Source organism: Sphaerodactylus townsendi, linkage group LG08 (genome assembly GCF_021028975.2).
Source record: "Sphaerodactylus townsendi isolate TG3544 linkage group LG08, MPM_Stown_v2.3, whole genome shotgun sequence".
In the NCBI taxonomy this organism is placed as follows: Eukaryota; Metazoa; Chordata; class Lepidosauria; order Squamata; family Sphaerodactylidae; genus Sphaerodactylus; species Sphaerodactylus townsendi.
This window is the reverse complement of record NC_059432.1, coordinates 18,772,100-18,793,243: the sequence shown is the minus strand read 5'-3', so window position 1 is coordinate 18,793,243 and position 21,144 is coordinate 18,772,100. Positions and strand designations below refer to the sequence as shown.

The following is a 21,144-nucleotide window of genomic DNA, read 5'->3' as shown; positions in this document are numbered from 1 at the left end:
TTAAAAACAAAAGTAATGTAAGTACAAACTAAGTGACAGTAACAAAAACACTTCAGAGTTAATATAAAGAAAGTATCTCTTCTTAAAATTACATTTTAGGGCAGTTGTTCCCAATGTGGAGGTCATGAATCCCTTGGGGCTGCTGCACATTTGTGCGAGGTCCCTGCATCTGTAAGTGCACTAACCACTTTCATGTTGATTTTTTTTTTGTTATGGCATTTTTTCTGTCAGCAAATACTAATAGTACAACTGCTATCCTGTGGGGGGAGCTATGCAAAACTTTTCATATTAGAAAGGGGTTCTTATACTTTAAAAAGATTGGGCACCCCTTTTGTGGAGCATAGTATCCATGTTGCCAAGCACAGTGTAGGTTAGTCCCTGTTTTGCTACCTGACATAATCTTAATTGGACAGAATTTGAATATATCTGTTGGAGCTAAATCCTAAGTCTTTCTGAGCAGTCCAAGTGATTTAGACTTTGATGCAATTAGTAATAGCTTACTGTAATTAAAAGCTGTGAATTGTAATAGCAGAACTCTCTGGATTCTAGTGAAAAGTGCATCTTTGAAATGGCAGTATACGACCTGTGAAATACTTCTTGCCTTTTTGCCATTCAGCACTGATAAAATCAAGGCAAAAATGAAATATTTGGTGCTTTAGAGCTGTTCAGGATGTTAAAGAAGCTTAACTGTTGGAACTGGATGATGGATTGGAAAAATGCAAGTAGTATATCCTAATACTTATTTAGAGCTTTTATTTTCAAGAGTGCTCTAAAGTAAGCGGTAGATGGCACTTGTAAAATAGTTAATCTGAGGTATTAAATGGTCAAATTATTTTAGGCCACAGTCTGTTTCATAATAATTTGTGTCCAGTGACTAATGGCCTGATCTTCTGCTCTAAGAAACCAAAGTTTAACAACAGGGAATAACTGATGGAGCACTGTGTCTTGTAGTGACATTGCCAAATACTGTCACAAACAGCTAAACTTGGTGTGCTAACATTCCCTGTATTGACATTATCTTCACCCATAATTAAATTTTTGTGGATCATAGTACTTGTTCAAACAACACCAAAAAAGGAATGTTTTGACACTATTTTCTTTACATTTTTCCTACTAATGTTCAGTTTTTTTTATTCTGTTCTTGTAGATCTGCTTCTGTGGTGGCTGTGCTTAATTTAATTTAATTATATTTACCCAAATGCAAGATGAGGTTTTTTCAGATGTGTCATCACGAAAATGAGGGCTGTTTGATGCATCCTGGGACTGCAATAAAACCCTGCATATTTTATATTTTGCATATAAATTGTGTGTTTGTGGAGTGGGGGAGTGTTCTGTATTATGGGTTATATTCCTTTTGGGTAAATATGGTACAGCAGTAGTTCAGCAGTATATTTCTGGGAATCTTGCTAATCAGTACAGTAATCACTTGGTAGGAAGAATACGAGAAGTGGGAACCCATTTACAGAGAGCTTCCAGAGAATCATCATGCCTAATGGTTCCTTGTATTGGTCTTTGGTGAAGTGAACAGGGGTTAACATGTATCCACCGCCACGCAGCCCGGAAAACCCACCCAAACCAGTGGGGTTAACATGCTTTATTTCCCCCCACTTCTGTAGGCCTGGGGCAGGGGTGGGACAGTTGTTTCATTCTGTTTTTCAAGGACTTTTTAAAAATTGAGTTGGATATAGTGGATGATTCATAGCAGACATCTCAGTTAATAACAGATCGGTGTTTCTCCATATCATAGGAATCTCTGTAGGAGCTCCATTCTGATCAGTGCCCTCTCTTTAGCTTCTAAATGATCAATGACTCATGAAAACTGCTGCTCCTTGATCTGGAGCTTTTTTTTTTCAGCCATTGCCCCAACTTTATGGAGTGACATACTCAAATAGGGATGTGAAGGGTGGGGGGAAATGGGGGATGCTCCCATTTTTGGATATAGTTCTCAGTTTTTCTAATGTAAAACTAATTGTGAAGTTTGGGGCTGCACTGAAACAAATTCCCATGATTTGGTTTGTTTTTTGAGTAAGAAAAACCTTGTCTTAAAGAGCTTTTCATTCATTCTAGCTTTTCATTCATTCCAAAAAAAGTTTGCGAACTTTTGCCTTTTTTCTTATGGATGAATCAGAAAACCTTGGGAACACTAAAAAACAAACCCGAAACCTCCCCTCTTGGAATGGGTGAAAGGAAGGACAAGGTTTTACATAAATGCTCATGGTGTGCATTTTAAGTAAGCCAAGTTTAGCGTTAGATATTACTTGTATTGTAGTCGTAGAAGAAGAGGAGGAGGAGTTTGGATTTATATCCCCCCTTTCTCTCCTGTAGGAGACTCAAAGGGGCTTACAATCTCCTTACCCTTCCCCCCCTCACAACAAACACCCTGTGAGGTGGGTGGGGCTGAGAGAGCTCCGAAAAGCTGTGACTAGCCCAAAGTCACCCAGCTGGCATCTGTGGGAGTGCACAGGCTAATCTGAATTCCCCAGATAAGCCTCCACAGCTCAAGTGGCAGAGCGGGGAATCAAACCCGGTTCCTCCAGATCAGAATGCACCTTGCTCTTAACCACTACGCCACTGCTGCTCTGTAGACATAACATTTTAAAGTTCTTTATTTACATAATTTAATTAGAAGATATTAATTGCGGTTTAAATTATTTGAACAAAAACCTTGAAATATCTAATGCTATAACTTGGCTTACTAAAAAAAAATGCACACCAGCTGGCAAAGGCGTCAGGGAAGAATGTATTGTATCTCTCTGTCTCTTCAGTTTGTATGCAAAACATATGATAAGGAAAGCTGGATTAGAATTACTCAACTTTGAGGAGGAGAATGAGGAAATTATAGTTGTTCAAGAGTTTCTATTCCTTGACTCCACCATCCACCAAAAGGGAGGCTGCTACCAAGAGGTCAGAAGGACATTGAGACTGGAACAAGCAGCCATGCAGGAGCTAGAAAGGTATCTTCAATGTAAGAATGAATTACTGGCAAACAAATAAATGGGTTCTAGATCAAATCAACTGTCCTTAGAAGCTAAAATGACTAAAATGAGGGTATTGTACTTTGGTCACATTATAACAAAACAAGAGCTACTGGAAAGGACAATAATGCTAAGAGAAGTTGAAAGCAGCAGGAAAAGTGGAAGAACCAACATGAGATGGATTGACTCTATAAAGCAAATCATAGCCCTCAGTTTACAAGACCTGTGCAACGCTGTTAATGAAAGACATTGATTCATAGGGTCACCATGAATCAGAAGTGACTTGATGGCACTTAACACATGCACAGTGTGTTTAATGATAATGCATTATGATATAATCCAGTATGTTCAGTGTTATTAAGTTTATAGAACCAGAATGGCCTCATGTGTTGGACTGGAGTCTGGTTTTAAAACCAGGTTTTAATCTTCGCTCTGAGTTCAGCCTAACTTTAGCACGCAGGGTTGTTGAGAGAATAAAATAGAGTAGAGGATCGTAATATAAGCTGCTCTGGCTCCCAATTGGGGAAGAAAAGTTGGATATAAATGAAGTAGAAAATTATAAAGGTTAACTTAATATTGTGTAATATGCTGGTGGTCCTCCTTAATGTGACTTTGAGCAAGTGTTTCTGTCCAAATACATCCTTTCGCTTGCTACAGAATTTGTTTTCTCCTTTCAACATCTCTCCCCCCTCACCGCCCATCTCTCAGATGATCGAAAATAAGATACATATACTATAGTAGTATGAGGTGTAGCACTTTGCAGCTATGAAATACTGGGTAGACTTGCAGTGTTGCTTTTAGAAAATGAAGGCATTTATACTTTTAAATTCCATAAGTGTTCTAAATAGCACAGTTTTATATGCTAACTTGTGAATGATGAGTCATGTTAAATTGTTAAAAGACATTTGTTCAATTGAAGGGTGAGTATTACATATTTTAGTTTTCCCTAGAATTTCCATTTTTAACAGGAGAAAAAGTTTTCTTCTTCAGTTTCCAGAAATTTTACATCTGCTCCAGAATATGTCAGAAACAGATCAACTCTTTTAGTTTTTGTACCGTTACACAAGGCAGAGATCTGTGATGAACACTTTGATATAGTGTTTTTTTAGTTTAGTTGTGTTATTTTTGGATGCCTTTATTAGTTACTGTGGAGATGGGCCAGAATGTATAAAATTTGTATTTAATCAAGTGCACAGACCAAAAGGTTGATTAGTCAAAATGTATCTGTCTTGAGTGACCAGCAAGCCTGCATATTACCAGCTTGCTAGTGAAGATGCAGGCAACTACAGATAACATCTTTAGATCTTGTAACTACAGGTTACTATATGACAGAAGCCATATAGGTCCTTGTGCCCTTGCTTTTGTGGGTAGGGACCAATAATACGGGATAGTTAAATCAAGTAGTGATTAATTAAGAAATAAGGAAAAAAGTGTTTTTCTATTTATGTTGAATGAACACAGAAAGGATAAATAGAAGTGATTCACATGTATTAGTATTTTACTGTCTTCCTATTGTCTTAGAATCATTGTATAATTGTTAGAATCATGTTTTACAACTTGTTCATGCTGGTAAAGAAAGGTTTATGATCTAAAAGGAGTATGTTAAGCCTACCCCTGCCCTAGAGCCGCACCAAGCTCTCTCAGGAATTAACCAAGAATAACAAGTTGCAGAGGGCAACAAAACTAGTTTTTATTGCTGCCCTTTGTATATGCACAGAGAGACAGCACGCACTAACAGCATGTAGCATTTGACGTAGAATAAGGGGCTGTCTTACTGTGACCAAAGACAGATCTGACCAATGGGGTTTGAACATGCTTGTATCACGTGAAAGAGGTATGAACTATGATGATTGTGTGACGTTTGTATTTTTTGTGTCTATAAAAATTGGTCCCTTTGTATCAAGGGTGTGCCTCTTGACCTTAAGAGGACACCCTGGCCAGATTCTTATGCTGTCCAGTAAACTTATCTTCTGTTTCAAAACTGTTTCTTGGGTGTTTGCTAATTCTAAGTTTTTCTTAAACTAACTCAGCTGTGTAGGACCAGAGACGCGGATCTGGCCCCACAGTTACCCTGAGTCCTTGACTCTTTAAACATACTGAGTATTCCACCTACTCTCTTACAAACTTGTCCATCCACTATGGACATCTTCTTTAGCCCTGCTTTGGGTCCACTGACCTTCTGCGATTAGGCAGATAGCAACCTGGGAGAGGGCCTTCTCAGTTGTGGCACCAAAACTCTGGAACTCTCCTCAGGGAGCCTTGGTTTCCCCCTTCTGTTGCCATCTGCCATCAATGGGCAAAGACTCCTTTGTTTTATTTGGCATTCCCTCAGTGATCCCTCAGTGTTTTAATTGCTGTGTTTGTCTTTTGTACGGTATGTGTAATTTAGTTTAGCACCAGGTAACCCTTAGAGTATGGTGTGATGTTAAGATGGTATTGAACCAGCAAATCCCAAACTATCTGAAACTTGAATCAATATTGGTTTCTCTGTGTAATAATATTAATATGGATCATTTCAGTTCATCTGCTTTATTGTTAGCGTATGTTGTATAACCAGGTAGGAATTAGGGCCCCATTGGTCTAAAGCAAGGCCAAAAATAGTTCAGAACAGTCCCTGTAATCCAAGAGCTTACGTTATTGCCCAGGTGAGTCCAGTAACGAAATTAAACTGGGAGATAAGACAGAAAATGAACCCAGAAGCTAAGCTTCTTGGTGGTTGGTTAACCATGGCTAACTTTTTAATTTGTTCGGTATTGATGAGAAAATCCCAGTGCAAAACCTCACTGCAAACTACTGAACACTTGGTAGTGACTATGCTTTTGTAACTGTGCCTCTCAGAATTGAAGTAGAAAAAAATGAAAAGCAAAAAAAATGATTTCTGTGATCACAGCATGACATGATGGTGTATTGAATGTGTAATCTTAGAATAGCAAAAAACTGCCCAAGTGAAGGGATACTGACCCAACCCCCCAGATATATTTCTGTCTCCCCCCCCCCCCAAAAAAACCCCCTGCCTATCTAGCCACAGCCAAACAGCCAGTGCCTAGAGCTTTTGAAGCCTTTGGTCCTCTCTCCCTTCCACTTGTGAAGCCCACTGGGAATTGTTTGGATTCACCTTTAAAAGACCTTTTTTAAAAAAAGCTGGTGTAGGGTTCTGACTTTTCAAAAATGTCTGTGGTTTTAAAGCTGAACTTGTAAAATACTGGGAAAAAGTGGTACACACCCCTTGCCTCTGCAAACACATGTCTACATGAGCAGTGTAGCATAGGATAGAGTTGGGCTAGGAAAAGGGACATACAAGTTCATATCCCTTTGTGGCTATGAAATGCTCTGGGGTAACCCGGGCAAGCTGCTGTCTTCCAGGCTGACCTACCTTACAATGTAGATAAAATGGAGCAAGAGAGATCGAACCACTTGCAAGTATATTATGTTGGAGAGGGAGGGAGCTATAAACTCCCTATAATCTGTGGTACTTAGGCACTTAAATTGAAGTATGTCATTGTCATAAACACTGAAAATAGAAACCTTTTTTTTAAGTAGATAAAAGGAAGTTTATTGTTTGGATTCACGACAGTCTTCATTCAGTCACAGCTGTAAGGATTATCTTCAGATCTGGGTATTGAAAACATTGGCTCATTCAGGATTGTGTTTTGCACAGTGTCATATTTATATCAGCCACATTTAATCAAATGTGTCCTTGAACATGTATTGGATATGTATACAGTACACACAGGAGTTATCCAGTGTGGCAGGTTGTTACCGAGGGAAAAAAAGATCTTATCCCACCCAGTTCTTGAATGAATGAAACTCTATCTTGGAAACTCTATCTTGGAAAGTATGTTGGTGATTCCAAACAAAAAATATGTTCAAATGTCTCTTCAAGTGTTCCACCAAATTTCCAGTGCTTCTAAGAAAGAACATGAGGGTGGATGGTTTGGAATTGAATGAGCTGTACCCCTTCCGCAAGAACCAGTGTGGTTGTAGTGATTGGACTAACATCTGGGACTAACATCTGGGAGACCCAGGTTCAAATCCCCGCTCTGCCATGGAAGCTTGCTGGGTGATCTTTGGCCAGACAAACACTCGCAGCCTAACCTTCCTCACAATTGGTTGTTGTGGTTTTCTGGGCTGTGTGGCCGTGGTCTGGTAGATCTATCAGACCACGGCCACACAGCCTGGAAAACCCACAACAACCAGTTGAATCCGGCTGTGCAAACCTTTGACTTCTTCACAGTGTTCTTGAGAGGGCAAAATGGAGGAGAGGGGAACAATAAGCCACTGGGGAGAAATGTAGTGTGTAAATAAAATGAGTAAATTAAATAATTTATTTTCTGGACTTCCATAACAGCAGTTAAAACCATTGCCAGACAAGTCCCTACTGTTGGAAAACAGCTACCATAATCCCCCTCCCCATATGTTGCTCCGTGTTAAGGCAATACTGTGCTGCAATGGCTGTATGGGTCTTGTTCTGTCTTGTAAAAGGATTCCTGGTTGTAGCTGGAAGGGGAACAGTCTTGGGTGACATTGCCATAGTGGAATTCTGTTCTGGAGATTCTCTGTACAAATTTCTTCCTGTAGCTTTGCTTGAAATATGTCTGACATTATTTCACAAGGAAAAGGAGCTGCTGGAAGTATGGGTATAGAGAACGGTACTGCTACCTTCAGAATGGATCAGGAGGGGGTGAATAGTTATTGTCAAGGCTGTCATAAAACTATAACTTTGTTTCATGTGACCTACATTTCACATTAAAGAATGTAGGTCATTACTATAGCATGAAACCAGAGTACTTTAACTGGAGATTGATTTGACTGTTCAATTGTCTAGAATGTTACTGTAAGCCCTTCTTATATCAGTCTGTAATATTTATGATATATGTCTTCTTTTCAAATCACATTAATGTCAGTGGAGCAAGGTACCTTATTCCTGGCTTTCTGTAGATTTTTTTCCTTTTCCTTAACAAATTACTTTTCCCCCTTTTCCTTAACTCCCCACAAACCCTTGGGATCAGAGTAGATAAGGATTTGTTGGATTTTAGATAACCCATTTCTAGCTTTAAAATTGCTTGCTATTTGTGGCATCGGAAGGAACAACTTGCTGTAGGAAGTAGTTGCATCTGATAACTGTGGCTTTTTGGTAGCTTCAGCATTCTGAATTTTGCCGCAATCCTTACTATGACTATCCAGCTTCAAAGCTTCTCCATGCTATATGAATGATGCTGTGTTAGACTCAGTCACAGTAGATACCCCAAAGCAGTATTTGTTTTACTTTTCATAATGTACTCAAAACTGCAAGCACAGTGAGTGTGTTTGTATACAGAAATTACAGAAATCTGTGAACTAAGTTATGTATGTGTCCTTCTCATACTCTCTCTAGAAAAATGCTAAAACATTATTAGTGAGCCTCAGTCATGCTGCCCTATTGCAGAGATAAAAATGAATTCCATGTTTGGTACGTGTGAATTGGCAGGGCATCAGCCCACATGGTCAAATAGGTTGGGTCTCTGTTAAGAATCTGACATTCTAGTTTTACAGCAATACTGTCAAGTCATTCCAAAAGGTTGTCAATTTGCTCTTCAGATTTGTCTTAATATATGTATGCAGGAATAGCTTCTGCCTTCAGAAAGAAGCAGCTGATGCCGCTTAGAGTGTTGGCTTTCACTTAGAGGAAGTGTTGCTGTTTTTCATGCCAGTAGTTGTTAATATCTCTGAAGTACTGAGTGGATAAATTGTAGCAGATGCTGTGGGGCTGGAGGAAATTCTGTGAGTCTTCTAAAGGTAGCAGTTGTTTCTGATCAGTGAAAACTCTAGGCAAGGAATAAGCAAGTAGAATTTTAGCGTGACTCGTGGCTTGCTCAGTGTTGCTGTTGACAGGGTTGCTTAGTGTAGCCCAAAGAGTCCAGATACAGTCTGGAGATCTAGGTCCAACCAAAGACACTGTGTGTGGTTTATTTTTTTAAGCCTGTTTATGTATATTTGCTAAAGCAAGTGTGATGCCCGCTCTTCTTTCTTTGTAAATATATCTAATAGATGCAAAAAAAGTTCAAATTTCGCTGCCACCAGGAATTTAATAGCAAACTGTTTTATAATATCTCCTGAAATAGCGTGGCCGAGCTTTAAAACAGTTTCGAAGGGCTACATGGTCTTGAGGAAATTGCCAGTGTGGGATTCCAGGTTACACTTATAAAATGTTAGTGATATATGTTCTTTAGCTTCAACATTTCAAGAAATAATTTAGATAAAATGAACTGGGGCAACAACTTCTGCTGAGGAGACTTTCACTTTGCATCAGTTCACTCTCTCCTTTGTATCTCTGAGACCATCATAGGCTTTGCCTCCTTTTCTAGTCAGTGTTTCTACACACTCTGACTCAGTTTAGCTCAGACCGACACCTTGACAGTCTAATTGCCACAAGTGTTCATGAGCTAATTTATTAAAATCTTGATCCAACTCCATATTTTTCCCTTAGTCATACAATTTCAAAATTGTTGTATTTGACAGGTTTACTTGGTCTCTTCATGAAAGAATTGCCTATGTATGAAGCACGGATATATTCCAGTTGCTTAGATTGCTGTTTGACAGATTGCAGTATTGTACAGATATCCTTAAAGTGATTTGTATTATTTTTGTCTCCCTATTTTTAGATTATAGCACTATTCAAGGACCAGTTCTCATGGAAGGACTATAGCTCATGGAAGAAAAAAACCCTGTCAGGACATCCTTGGTTTCCAGGTTACCAAAGTATGGAACAAAACCTGTTGGAAGTATCCTACAGACCGTTCCGAATGGGACAGCTCTTAATTTATCAGGGAATACACAGAGCATTGAGAAAAATTTCAGCAAGCACAATGGCGCTCTTCATCTGTCTTCCTTTTCCTTTAACTGGAGAAAATCAAATAAGTACCAGCTGGGTGACCCAATCAGCAGTGAATCTAGCTCCAGCCACAATTCCAATGAAAGACTGACTGATTCAGAAAAGTGCCCCCAGTCCCAGGGAGCAGTTAATAAAGAAGTGCCCAGGATAGGGTCACACAGCACATCTTCACAAACTGGAAAACAAAGCAACATGTTTGTGTCTTCTGCAGAAGAATTAAGCCAAAAGTCTGTGTCTGGGCTGCCTTGTTCAGCTAAATTCACCAAAAGTTTGTTGTTAGGCAGGACTTCGTATTCTGGACTAAATGCTCCGAAGTCACACTTGAATGGGGTTTGTGGGACCCAGTCAACCATAGGCTTTCAGAGGAATAAAGGTAATTCCTCTGCCACAAGAAGCAGGTCAGGAGAGAATCTATCAATGTCAACAGACAATGTTAAATCTTCCTGTGAAAAAATGGTTAGATCACAAAGCTTTTCTCATTCCATTCAAAACAGCCTCTTGCCCCCTGCATCTTTAACCAGGTCACATTCTTTTAATAGAGCTGTGGATCTTACAAGGCCTTATCAAAATCAACATCTAGCTATTAGAACATCTCAGAGGTCAAATCTGTTATCAAGAAATGCTCGACAACTAGAGACACCCAATTGCAATGAGCCCCTAAGGTGTCGGTTTCCTAGGTCTTATACTACTTTAGGAACTTCAGGATTGAAGAAACCCCCACTGTTAAACGGCTCTGGGGATGCACCATCTTTAAGATTTAGAACAGGCCGACCTTCTTTATTAAGACCTAGCAACCAACATTTGGGGAGAAGGATTCCAGTGGATGGCAGCACAAATAATGATACCGAAAAAGAGAACTCTTCAATTTCAGTAGATATTCATGGAGGTGCTGATGCAAAAAGTACACAAAGCACTGCAAGACCAGAAGTTAGTGAAGCTGGATGTAATTTGGTAGAAGATGGCAGTAAAGTTGTTTTCACAGATGGTGATGTAGATGAAATATCCGTATCTTCTTTGTCATCTTCTGAGAAGAATGATCTGAGCGAAGACTTTAGTGATGATTTTGTAGATCTAGAATATCGAAGAAGAACGTTAAGAATTCAGGAAGAGGAAGCGTCTGTTCAAGAGTTGGAGTGTGGAAATGAAATACCGTTAGATCAACTCCTGTCTCTTAAGGAAAATGAAATACCCAGTTGTTATTCTGATGAATGGTTGGGTATTCATGTGTCTGGTAAGTGTGATTTTTTTAAACACAAGACAACCAGCTTTTATAGTGAGTTGGTAGTCATCTGTCTTCTAGTCATAGTTACTAGAAAAGAAGACTAATTTTTTCCCCTATTTGTGCTGTCAAGAAAAATGCAAGTTATATTTATGTACATTTTTTAAAAGCTTGTAACTTTTTTGGGGGGGATCATGTTCAGAATCTTTCTTTTCAGGTAAATATGGTAATAATGGATCTTGCAGCATAGATGCAGAACTCTGCATATGCAGCATGAAGCCCTCATAAACCAACACTTTTTGGTTCTTCCCAAAGCATAAGGGTTTTGAGATTTTAAAAAATGCTTGGTATATAGTTAGATGACAAATCAGTTTGATGTCACAAGCAAATATTCCCTATACTTTCATGTGCTGTAGCGTATCTTAATGTCTGCAGTTAAAATAAAGTAGTAGCAACCATTTTAAAGGCAATGGTACCACAGAACCTAGATCTACATAATTGTGACAGAGAACCCCAGGTAATGCAACATGCGTTCATCCTCAGTCCAAATAATCGCTAAAGCAATTGCCTGTTCTGTGGTTTCATTTTCTCCTGTTTCTGTTTATAAGCCTGGCAGCTTGGAGGTCAGATTCTCAAACCAGTCACACTACAGAAAACATGTATTAGTGTTAAATAATCATATAGATCTAGCCAGAGCTAAACACATTGAAGTCCCGTTTAATTTGGCAGGGGAGTTAAACCCATTTTCTCTTGAAGAGAGGAGAATGCTCTTCTTCTCACATACCCTGGAGGCAGGGAATGGGTTGTTCCTTCTGTCTTTGTTGGGGAGAGAGTGCCCACCATTTTCAGTTATTTCCCGCCTTCTCCTAAGAGTAGGGCATGGAAAGAGTTCAACTGTTCATCACTGAACTCTTAAATTGTTTCTTCACGTGCCTTTACTTACTGGATCTGGTTCTGGGCTCTTCAAAAAAGACAGGGATAGAGGAAGAAAGTTTGCTTCTTTTCTGCTGTGTTGACTTTTCAATTCTCCAAGCTCTCTGTTCAACTTCTCCAATGGCCTCAGTGGCTTCTTTGCCTGTTCCATTAGACACTGTTGTGCGTTCTGAGGGAGAAAGGGAGGCAGGCCTCTGGTAGTGAGGCAAAAGGGCCAAGCTCAGACCTCATCCTGCTCTTCAGTAGCAGCTGAACAAGAGAAGAAGAAGAGTTTAGATTTATATCCCCCCTTTCTCTCCTGCAGGAGACTCAAAGGGGCTTACAATCTCCTTGCCCTCCCCCCCTCACAACAAACACCCTGTGTGGTAGGTGGGGCTGAGAGAGCTCCGAGAAGCTGTGACTAGCCCAAGGTCACCCAGCTGGCGTGTGTGGGAGTGCACAGGCTAATCTGAATTCCCCCGATAAGCCTTCATAGCTCAGGCGGAAGAGCTGGGAATCAAACCCAGTTCCTCCAGATTAGATACATGAGCTCTTAACCTCCTATGCCACTGCTGCGACCATTGAGCCCTGCAATTCAGAAACAGATGGTGGCAGCCATTTGCACTTTAGAGGGAAAACTAAATGCACACTGGAGGCCCCTGTAAATGGCCTGGGGACTCTGTTGGGCTAACATTGGAAAAGAAGTAAAATGTGAGTAGGCAGCAGGTGCAATCTCCCTGCAGTGTTTCTTAACTGGAGGGAGGGTGTGTGTGTAGAAGGCATCAGTCCCCATTGAACTCCAGTCCTGGATGGAGCAATTTGTTAATGCCCACTGGGGTTGCAGACAGAGGAAACTTCCCCTGAAGGGTTCCAGATGGACTCCATCTCCCTTTCTTGCTGCCTGGAAGTGGCATTCTTGCCAGTGGGGCACCATACAGTAGGAAGCCTGGCTTACCAAGGCAGCCATGAAAGGCACAGCAGTCTTGCCACGAGTAGCCGCATCCTTTTTTTCTTTCAGACCCCACAAGGAATGTTCTGTAACTTATTAATCCAACTGTGACCATAACTAGGCCAGGGAAGAGGGGAATCATCTGAGGACAAAGAGTCCCTCCCTCTGCTCAGTGCACCAAATGACTTTTTTTCCCCTCGGATGAACTCCTCTCACTCCTTTGTGAAGCTCTCAGCTCCCAAAGCAGAGCAGCCACAGGTTGCAAATCAGGAAGAATCATATGAAGGGAAGGAATCTGGAAGTGTTGTCAAACTCCAGGGATTTTTCCCCATTTTTCTGGTTCTTTGCTGTGGAAGAAGGAAGAAAGAATGGGCCACCCATTGTTGCAGAGGTTTCATGCTGGGCATTCTGAAAATATTTCCTCCTAAGATTACTAGACTACTAAAAAATCCAGTGGTGGATCCTGCTGCGGTTAGCCTGACTATGGGAGTGTACCTCCATATGGAAAAAGAAAGATACCTTTGGGACACTAGTGCCCACAATAGCTATACCAGCCCCATGAATTCTTAGCTTTGCCAATTGAAGCTTTTGTGGCTACATCTCTCATGGTCAGAGTGTCAGGCCTTTGGCTGTGCAAACTGCTTAGAATCTCTAGATCTTCAGCCAATTTGTGGTGTACCTTCCATTAGTGAGGTGTAAGAAGTTAAGCCTAAGCAGGTGGGTTGAGTGCACACTCTGGTGTACTCTTTTCAAGGTCTTCAAGCATCAGTGAGCATCACAGCTCAGTCAGTCAGTAGGGCACCTTTCAACTCCACTGCTCCAGTCTCTGAGATATTTAAATCTGCTATGTAGATATTGGCTTCCATGGTCATCAGACATTATAAAATATATTCTGTTGCCCTGGCTGATGCAGCATTTAGGCAATGGATTCTTCAGCAACTGGCTTGATTACTCTCCTTTTCTGACTGGTTGGTATTCTTTTTCCCTCCATAGTCCTGGGAGTACCTCACAGTAACATCCTAGTTGTCATGTGTCCTCCTTTTCAAGTGAAAATGAAATGTTGGACTTAGTGTGAAGCTTCTTTTTATTTGAAGAGGAGAACCCTCTTGACCCACTCTGGGGCCCCTTCCGCACACGTAAAATAATGTGTTTTCAAACCACTTTCACAACTGTTTGCAAGTGGATTTTGCCATTCCGCACAGCTTCAAAGAGCACTGAAAGCAGTTTGAAAGTGCATTATTCTGCATGTGCGGAATGAGCCTCTACTTCTTTTTTGGAGGGGGTGGTTCTTCAAAGAATTTGGTTCTCTGTGCGGGGGGGGGGGCGGTTTCAGGTTTCTCATGTTCCACTTTATAATTCTTGACTGTTGAGGTCTCTTTTCTACCTTCTGTTATCTTACATGTGCAATATTTTGTTTGTGACTACTGTCTCCCACAGTTACAGTTCATTTTAGATAAGGCAAACTGTGTTGAGTTACATTAGTGAAGCAAGTTGCTGAAGTGAGGATGGTGGGCACTCTATCCCCACTGGAGAAGAAAGGAGCAACCTGTTTCCTGTCTCTAGAGATTGTGGGTAGGACGGTATCTAATTATCAAATCGTCCTCATCTTCAACTATGAAGAACCTTCACGGTACATCCAGTGTTCCAGTTGACTTGACCCAGTTGTCATCAGTGTTAACAGATTATTTATTTATTTATTTTTGTATATTGGATTTTAAACCGCCCACCCCCGAAGGGCTCTGGGCGGTGTACAGAAGGCCAAAACAATATTACATACAGTAGGCCATTATATTACACACCATAAAATACGTTAGGTAAATGAAAACAATTTACAAATTTCTTAAAACCTAGCAGCATCAGACAACATTATAAAAGTTCATTATAAAAGTGTGGCGCCCGATCCTAAGGCCCGGCGGGGCAGCAGTGCAATTTAGAAGTTATATTGGGCATGCCATTTAGCTACAAAATGCTATTATCTTTCTGTTCCTAAAGGTTGTCATTAGATTGCAGGGTCACCTCACAGTTCACCTGTTTCAGGCAGTTATTTCATCGTTTGCATAAGATTTTGCTTTTAGAAGTAACATTTTTAAAAGGACCTGTTTGCAGAATGGTCAACTGCAGTACTGTAGTCAAAGGTCTGCTAATTACCTGAGTATGATTCTGACGGACGTCAGTTTCAAGTGGCCGGTTCAAGGTTGGCTAAGCCCTTCTGTCCTTTCGAGGTCAGAAAAACGAGTACCCAACTTGCTGGGGGTAAAGTGTAAATGACTGGAGAAAGCAATGATAAATCACCCTGTAAACATTGTCTGCCTAGTAAACATTGTGATGTGATGCCACCCTGTGGATCAGTAATGACCTGGTGCTTGGAGGACTACCTTTACCTTTCATGTTGTATGCGTGTACAGTGAAAGTATGATTTTAACTTTTTTGTGGTTAAGGAGTCGATGACAAGAGTGAAAATGCAAAGCAGCCTTCTGGGAGCAACGTGATCTCCTCTGATGTGGACTACAGAGCTGGCTCCTCCTTTGAGCTTTCTCCATCTGACAGCTCTGATGGAACCTATATGTGGGATGAAGAAGGACTGGAGCCCATTGGAAGTGTCCATCCATGTGGAAGTTATGACTCATCGGAAATGAACAGCATAGTAAGTACATCTTTCATTGTTCATGGTTTCTAAAACACGCTAAAGGTTTCAGGAAGTTAACAGTCAGGCTTCTGCCTGAAAGCTTGCCATTTATATTCAGATAAGACAGGGGAGGAGTATCAAATACAAAAGGAAATTGGACCATGTAAAGTGAGGCATTATTGAACACTGCACTTCTGTAAAAATGGATAGTCACTGATAGCCAAAAGGGGCTATATTGAAGTTTACTGATGTTTTTCACATTAAGCTTTGAGTTATGTGCTTGATAAACTATACGTCTATGCTGGTTTGTCCATAGGTGTCAAACTTGCGGCCCTCCAGATGTTATGGACTACAGTTCCCATCACCCCCTGTTTGTTAATTGACTTAGATTGTACTCCCTTGTACACTTTTCTGGGAGCCAACCCCATTGAATACGGTCAGGTTTGGGGAGTCTGTCTTCCTAATAAACATTTATAAGCTTCCCCCGTTAGTGCTGGAAACTTTCATTAGTTGGATTATGTTCTTATTTGATTGACTTGAAAAATATTTGAGTTTAGTTCTTAGAAATTAATAGACAATTCTCTTTTTATTACAAGAGCTGTTATTTTACCTACATTTGCCGTACAAACTTGAACATGAATGTCTTCTGAAAATGACCTAATACATTTTCATTGTAAGTGCAGTACTTGCAAATCGAGTTTCTCAATGTGGCTCAATCAAGCTGTCCTCTCAAGTGCTCACATTTGAGTTCATATGCAAGCAGTGTACTGAGACTTAAGCATAAGTAATCTATGGGGTATGGAGAAGAAGGCTTATAGGGATAACATGGAAAATACATACTCTTTAATGACATTTGCTGTCATGAAGCTGGTAATGAGATGGGCTCTATTGAGCTGTATTGTGGTCATCTATGGGTGCAAGTAGACCATTCCCATAGACCAGTGGTGGTGAACCTTTGGCACTCCAGATGTTATGGACTACAATTCCCATCAGCCCTTGCCAGCATGGCCAATTGGCCATGCTGGCAGGACTGATAGGAGTAGTCCTATCTGGAGATATAAAATTCTCCCTACTACTATAGGTATTCCTTTCAAGAAATTCTAAATTAGGCTTAGGTGTCTTAACAGAAAACCAAGCACCCAAAGCCGAGTGTTCCTGGGGCATTCTCCAAACAGCAGCCATAGTTTGTTTTACATGAGAATCTCCTCTAAGGGCCTTTTCCACATTCTCTTCTCCCTTATCCTGAAGTTCTGGGTTCTTTGGTATTCCATATGTGTTTTACTCACTCTAGTGGTCCATTTGATATAGCAGAAGATTAAATCTAGTTTACCTCCTTGCTGATTGAAGCAGCAGCAGCTTTTCACTCTTGATCAAATTGAGTGTGATATTGAATCGACTATTAGAGGGAGCAGAAGACATGCAGAAATTTAAAAAACCCACAGATGGAACAGGAACTTGGAGTCGAGGGAAAAGAGAATGTGGATAAGCCTTTAGACTTGAGTCATTTGGAGCCAAAAGAGAATGTGGATAGACTTGAGTCATTTGGAGCCAAATTTCTATTCAGTAATGTTGGGGGGCGGGGGGGGGGGGCCTTTTAATTTTTTTTTAGTTGTCTTGGCATTGTTGTTCCCTTCAAATCATGAACTGATGCAGAAAATTAGTCTTATAGCTTTGATGTAGCTGCAAGACTAATTACCAATAGAAAAACAGCCTGAAGATAATGCTCTGTAGAATTGCAGACAAGATGTTGTTGGAATTAGGCTTCAGGCTTTAATTGGTGGACTAGTCCATTTAAGTGTTCATTTCCTAAGAATCTATTTACCAACTGGTGAAGTATTAATTAGGGGAAATATTAATTAGGGCACATTTGTTTACTTCAGTGTACTTTTATCCTGGTATATTGCTGTAATAAGAAATGTTGCAAACAGCTTTTTAGCACGTAGTAAATTTTATTGTAATACAATATGTTGCATACCTCATACACTTGTGTTTGCTAATACAAAAATATAATTGAATCTTTTGCTGTCTGCTTAATGAACGAAGTTTTATATTGGTTGATAACTCTAAGTTGGGCTATACCACCCAGAACTGTAAGTCACCCTGCAAGGGAAAATGAATAGTTGTTCTGTGGAAAAGGCAAATAGCAGCTTTGATGCAGGGGGAAAGAGTCAATAGCATGCTGCTGTCCTGCCATGGAAGGATGCGTGCATGTGAAAGAGGAGTCGAGGTTGATGGGAAAAGGTGCTGGTGCTTTCCCATTTCAGCACATGTGCTGTCAAGATGGGAGATTTTCCATCCATGCTTGTGTGAGCCTCCTTTGCCCAAAAGAGAGAGAAGCTATTGCTTTACAGAGAAGGAGAGCGATGGCATAAATTTTGATCTAGAGGCGGAGAACTACTTTTATTTGCTTGGAGGGCAACTAATCATTCTCACTTGACCTTTTGTCCCAAGTTTGGGGCACTGGTTTTCGTTTTGTGTTGTAGGAAAAGGCTAGCAGTAATTGCAGCCAAGGTTCCCTGAAAGTCCGATTGCTTATCACCACCAACCTTCCTTGCAGCATGCAGCTTCAAGCACAGTCTTGCTTCATGTGACTTAATGTAAAGTCCATGTCATGAGGCAAACTATAAATTTTCTCCAATGTGCAGGAGTTCTGTGTGTGACACGGTAGTAAGATAAGTGCTGTGTATCAGTAGAGGATTTAAAAAACTACTGAGTTACTGTGATAGGAACATCTGATGACAAATACCAATACCGCAAGACAACAAATCCTTTCTGACTTTTGAAGAGAGCATTCTTGATGGATTGGTTGATCCTCCCACTGTGATTTGAAAGTTGAGTACTCCTTCAACTTTTTATCTTCTTTGACGAGACACCCTCTTTCAGTTCACTTACAACTGTGGTATCCTCACCTCAAATAAAGGCTTGCTTGAAGAAAACTGTTTAGTGCTATGAGCAAGTTTGAAACAACAGTGATTTCTGAAGTGATGGTTCTGTTGGCCAAGTGTTCAAAATATTTTACTCTCACACTTCTGCCTCCTAGTGCACATATCTAGGAATTGAGTCCAAGGGTTTAAATGGAAATGATGATTAGAGATTGATAAACAGGCCTGATTTTAAAGTTTCAAATTGTTTTTAAAATCCAGAAGCTCTGGCCAAACAGCTCATCCTTACAACAGCAATTTCAGCCCCCCCCCCCCCTCATAATTCACACTATCACCATGGCTGATATTTGTGCTAAATGAGTTTTTTCATGGAGTGAATAGTAATTTGGGGAGAGTTGAGAACTGAGATTTCAAAAATATTCTCGATGGGGGAGAATTAAATGCCACCTCCCACACTGTGGTTTTGATCTGAATCTGGTTGCCCTATCACTGCTATATGCAGTTAAAAAAACAGAAGATCTGTGAATAGATCTGTTATATCTAGTTAAGACTACAGTTCTCCAAAAGGTTGTAATCTTAAAGAGACATACCACCTACTTGTGTGAGAGAACACCGTGACTTACTGATTTCCCTGCTGTAAGTTTTGCATTTTAAAGTTGCTGAGATGCACATTGTAGTACTTTTAATGGGTGTGGTATATTTGTGTATTTGCATGTGTATAAACAATGCAACACAGATAAATTTTCTTGAAAGGAATATATTTTAAGAGCTTGAGTCAGTACATAGTGTTGTTGTTGTTGTTGTTGTTATTAATTGGATTTAATAAACCACCCACCCCCGAAGGGCTCTGGGCGGTATACAACAGAACAACAACTAAAAACAATAGTGCACAATAAATAATTAAAATTCACGACTTAACTAAGAATAACATAGCAGCATTCCAAAAACCAGTAGAGATGAGGAATAAGATTCTTCTCAGCTTTTTAAACAAAAATAAATATTTTTTGTTAAATAATTATTTTTAAACAAAAATAATATGGGGATTTTTTCCTGTGCTTCAGAAATGCTGGGAATCATCATGAATAACTTTCTGCATTCAGCCAACTTTTTGTCATGTTCCCAATGGGAATTAATCTGAAGATGTTCAAGAACTTCCAGAGTAGCTCTGTCCCAAATGGATACACATACCTAATGGTGGCTACTTCCTTGAAAACCTCTTTTTAAAAAGCTGTATAGCGACATTATAGCCTTTCAAAGAATTCAGAATCTTGAATTGCTCGCATACAGTTTTACTCTATTTGTATTTCTTCATAAACACAAAAGCAAGGCACTAGTTCTGAATAGCCCCAGTAGAAGTACCCAACATTCGTCAGTAGCTAGTCATTTATTCACCTTTATTGGCATAATAACAATAAAAACCCATTTGTACACATTTGTCAATAACAAGACATAAAATTTTTGCTACTGGCTCCAAAACCTCAATACAATTGCCATTCAAGAGAAATTTAACTATTTGGTTGTCAGCAGCCTCTTCCAGACCCATCAGTAAGGGGTCTAGATATTTACTCCCAGGCGTATTATAAAGGGGACAATACAATAGAACATGAAAAACCAACTCTTCACACCTGGTTGTGTCTTTTCTTTTGAAATTCTCTTTGGGTTTTTCACATAGTTGAAAAATATATGCTGCACTGTAAGGACGCTGATATTCTGCAAGAGTTGAAAGTGAGGTATTTGATACAGAATTCAACACCTAGGCTGCTCATCTATCTTGATTGAACAAGCAAGCAAATGTACAATTATCCATGCTAGATTTTTTTTTTTAATGTGACTGATGGTAGTTGAAATTTCATACGCCGGGGAGAAATGATAGCAGGGTTTAGTATTTTGAGTAGCCTAATGGCCTTTCTTACAGTGAGCAGAACAATATTGAATTAAACAAAATAGTAAAAACTGTGGAATTAATTATGAAAAATTAGATTAAATTTTTTTTATTAAAATGCAGCAGTGCATAATCAATAAAGAGCAAACAACCCATCTGGTTCACAAACTAAAAACAAATGCAAGGAGAGAATGTTCACAGTTACTGTGAACATTTATAACACTTAAACATTTTTTTAGTGCAGCCAATTTTTGTCATCTGAAACATTCTTAGAATTCTGAAGTATTGTTAGCTTGACCATTGATAACAACACAATTCCCCCATCTTTAAGAACTGCTCAGACTTGCCAGGCAGCACCCATTGTTTAAAATAATGTGCACAACATACCCTCCTCGCAGAGATCAAAGCCTATTGTAGTATTTCACAGAATTTTGTTCACTTTGCTTAAATTTATTCAGGGTGTTTAATTTTTATTGCTTGGTTGCTGCTGCTGCTGCTGCTGCTGCTGCTGCTGCTGCTGCTGCTGCTGCTGCTTCTTCTTCTTCTTCTTCTTCTTCTTCTTCTTCTTCTTCTTCTTCTTCTTCTTCTTCTTCTTCTTCTTCTTCTTCTTCTTCTTCTTCAAGTTTTATATACAACCCTCTCTCCAGAGGGCTCTTGCTAAATTTATAGTATGTGCATCACTGAATTTAATATTAAAGCTTCAGTTCCTCTTGAATTCTTCAATGAACAACTCCACAACTTCCAATTGCTTCCTGAATTCTCTGTTAGTGGTTATCTCTCTGCTTTTTGAGGTTACGGTTACTACATGGACACATCCTTTTTTAGTGA

General features: G+C 39.8%; 1 protein-coding gene across 3 annotated transcripts in view; it reads left to right on the top strand.

The window, feature by feature from the left end:
- Positions 1 to 21,144, top strand: part of CCSER2 (coiled-coil serine rich protein 2) — a 65,435-nt gene that overhangs the window by 2,889 nt on the left and 41,402 nt on the right. For all 3 annotated transcript variants that reach the window (XM_048505474.1, XM_048505476.1, XM_048505475.1), the window contains exons 2-3: positions 9,617 to 11,077; positions 15,365 to 15,570. In XM_048505474.1, coding sequence (XP_048361431.1) covers positions 9,664 to 11,077; positions 15,365 to 15,570 — 1,620 coding nt within the window. In that variant the 5' untranslated portion in view covers positions 9,617 to 9,663. The remainder of the gene's footprint in view (positions 1 to 9,616; positions 11,078 to 15,364; positions 15,571 to 21,144) is intronic.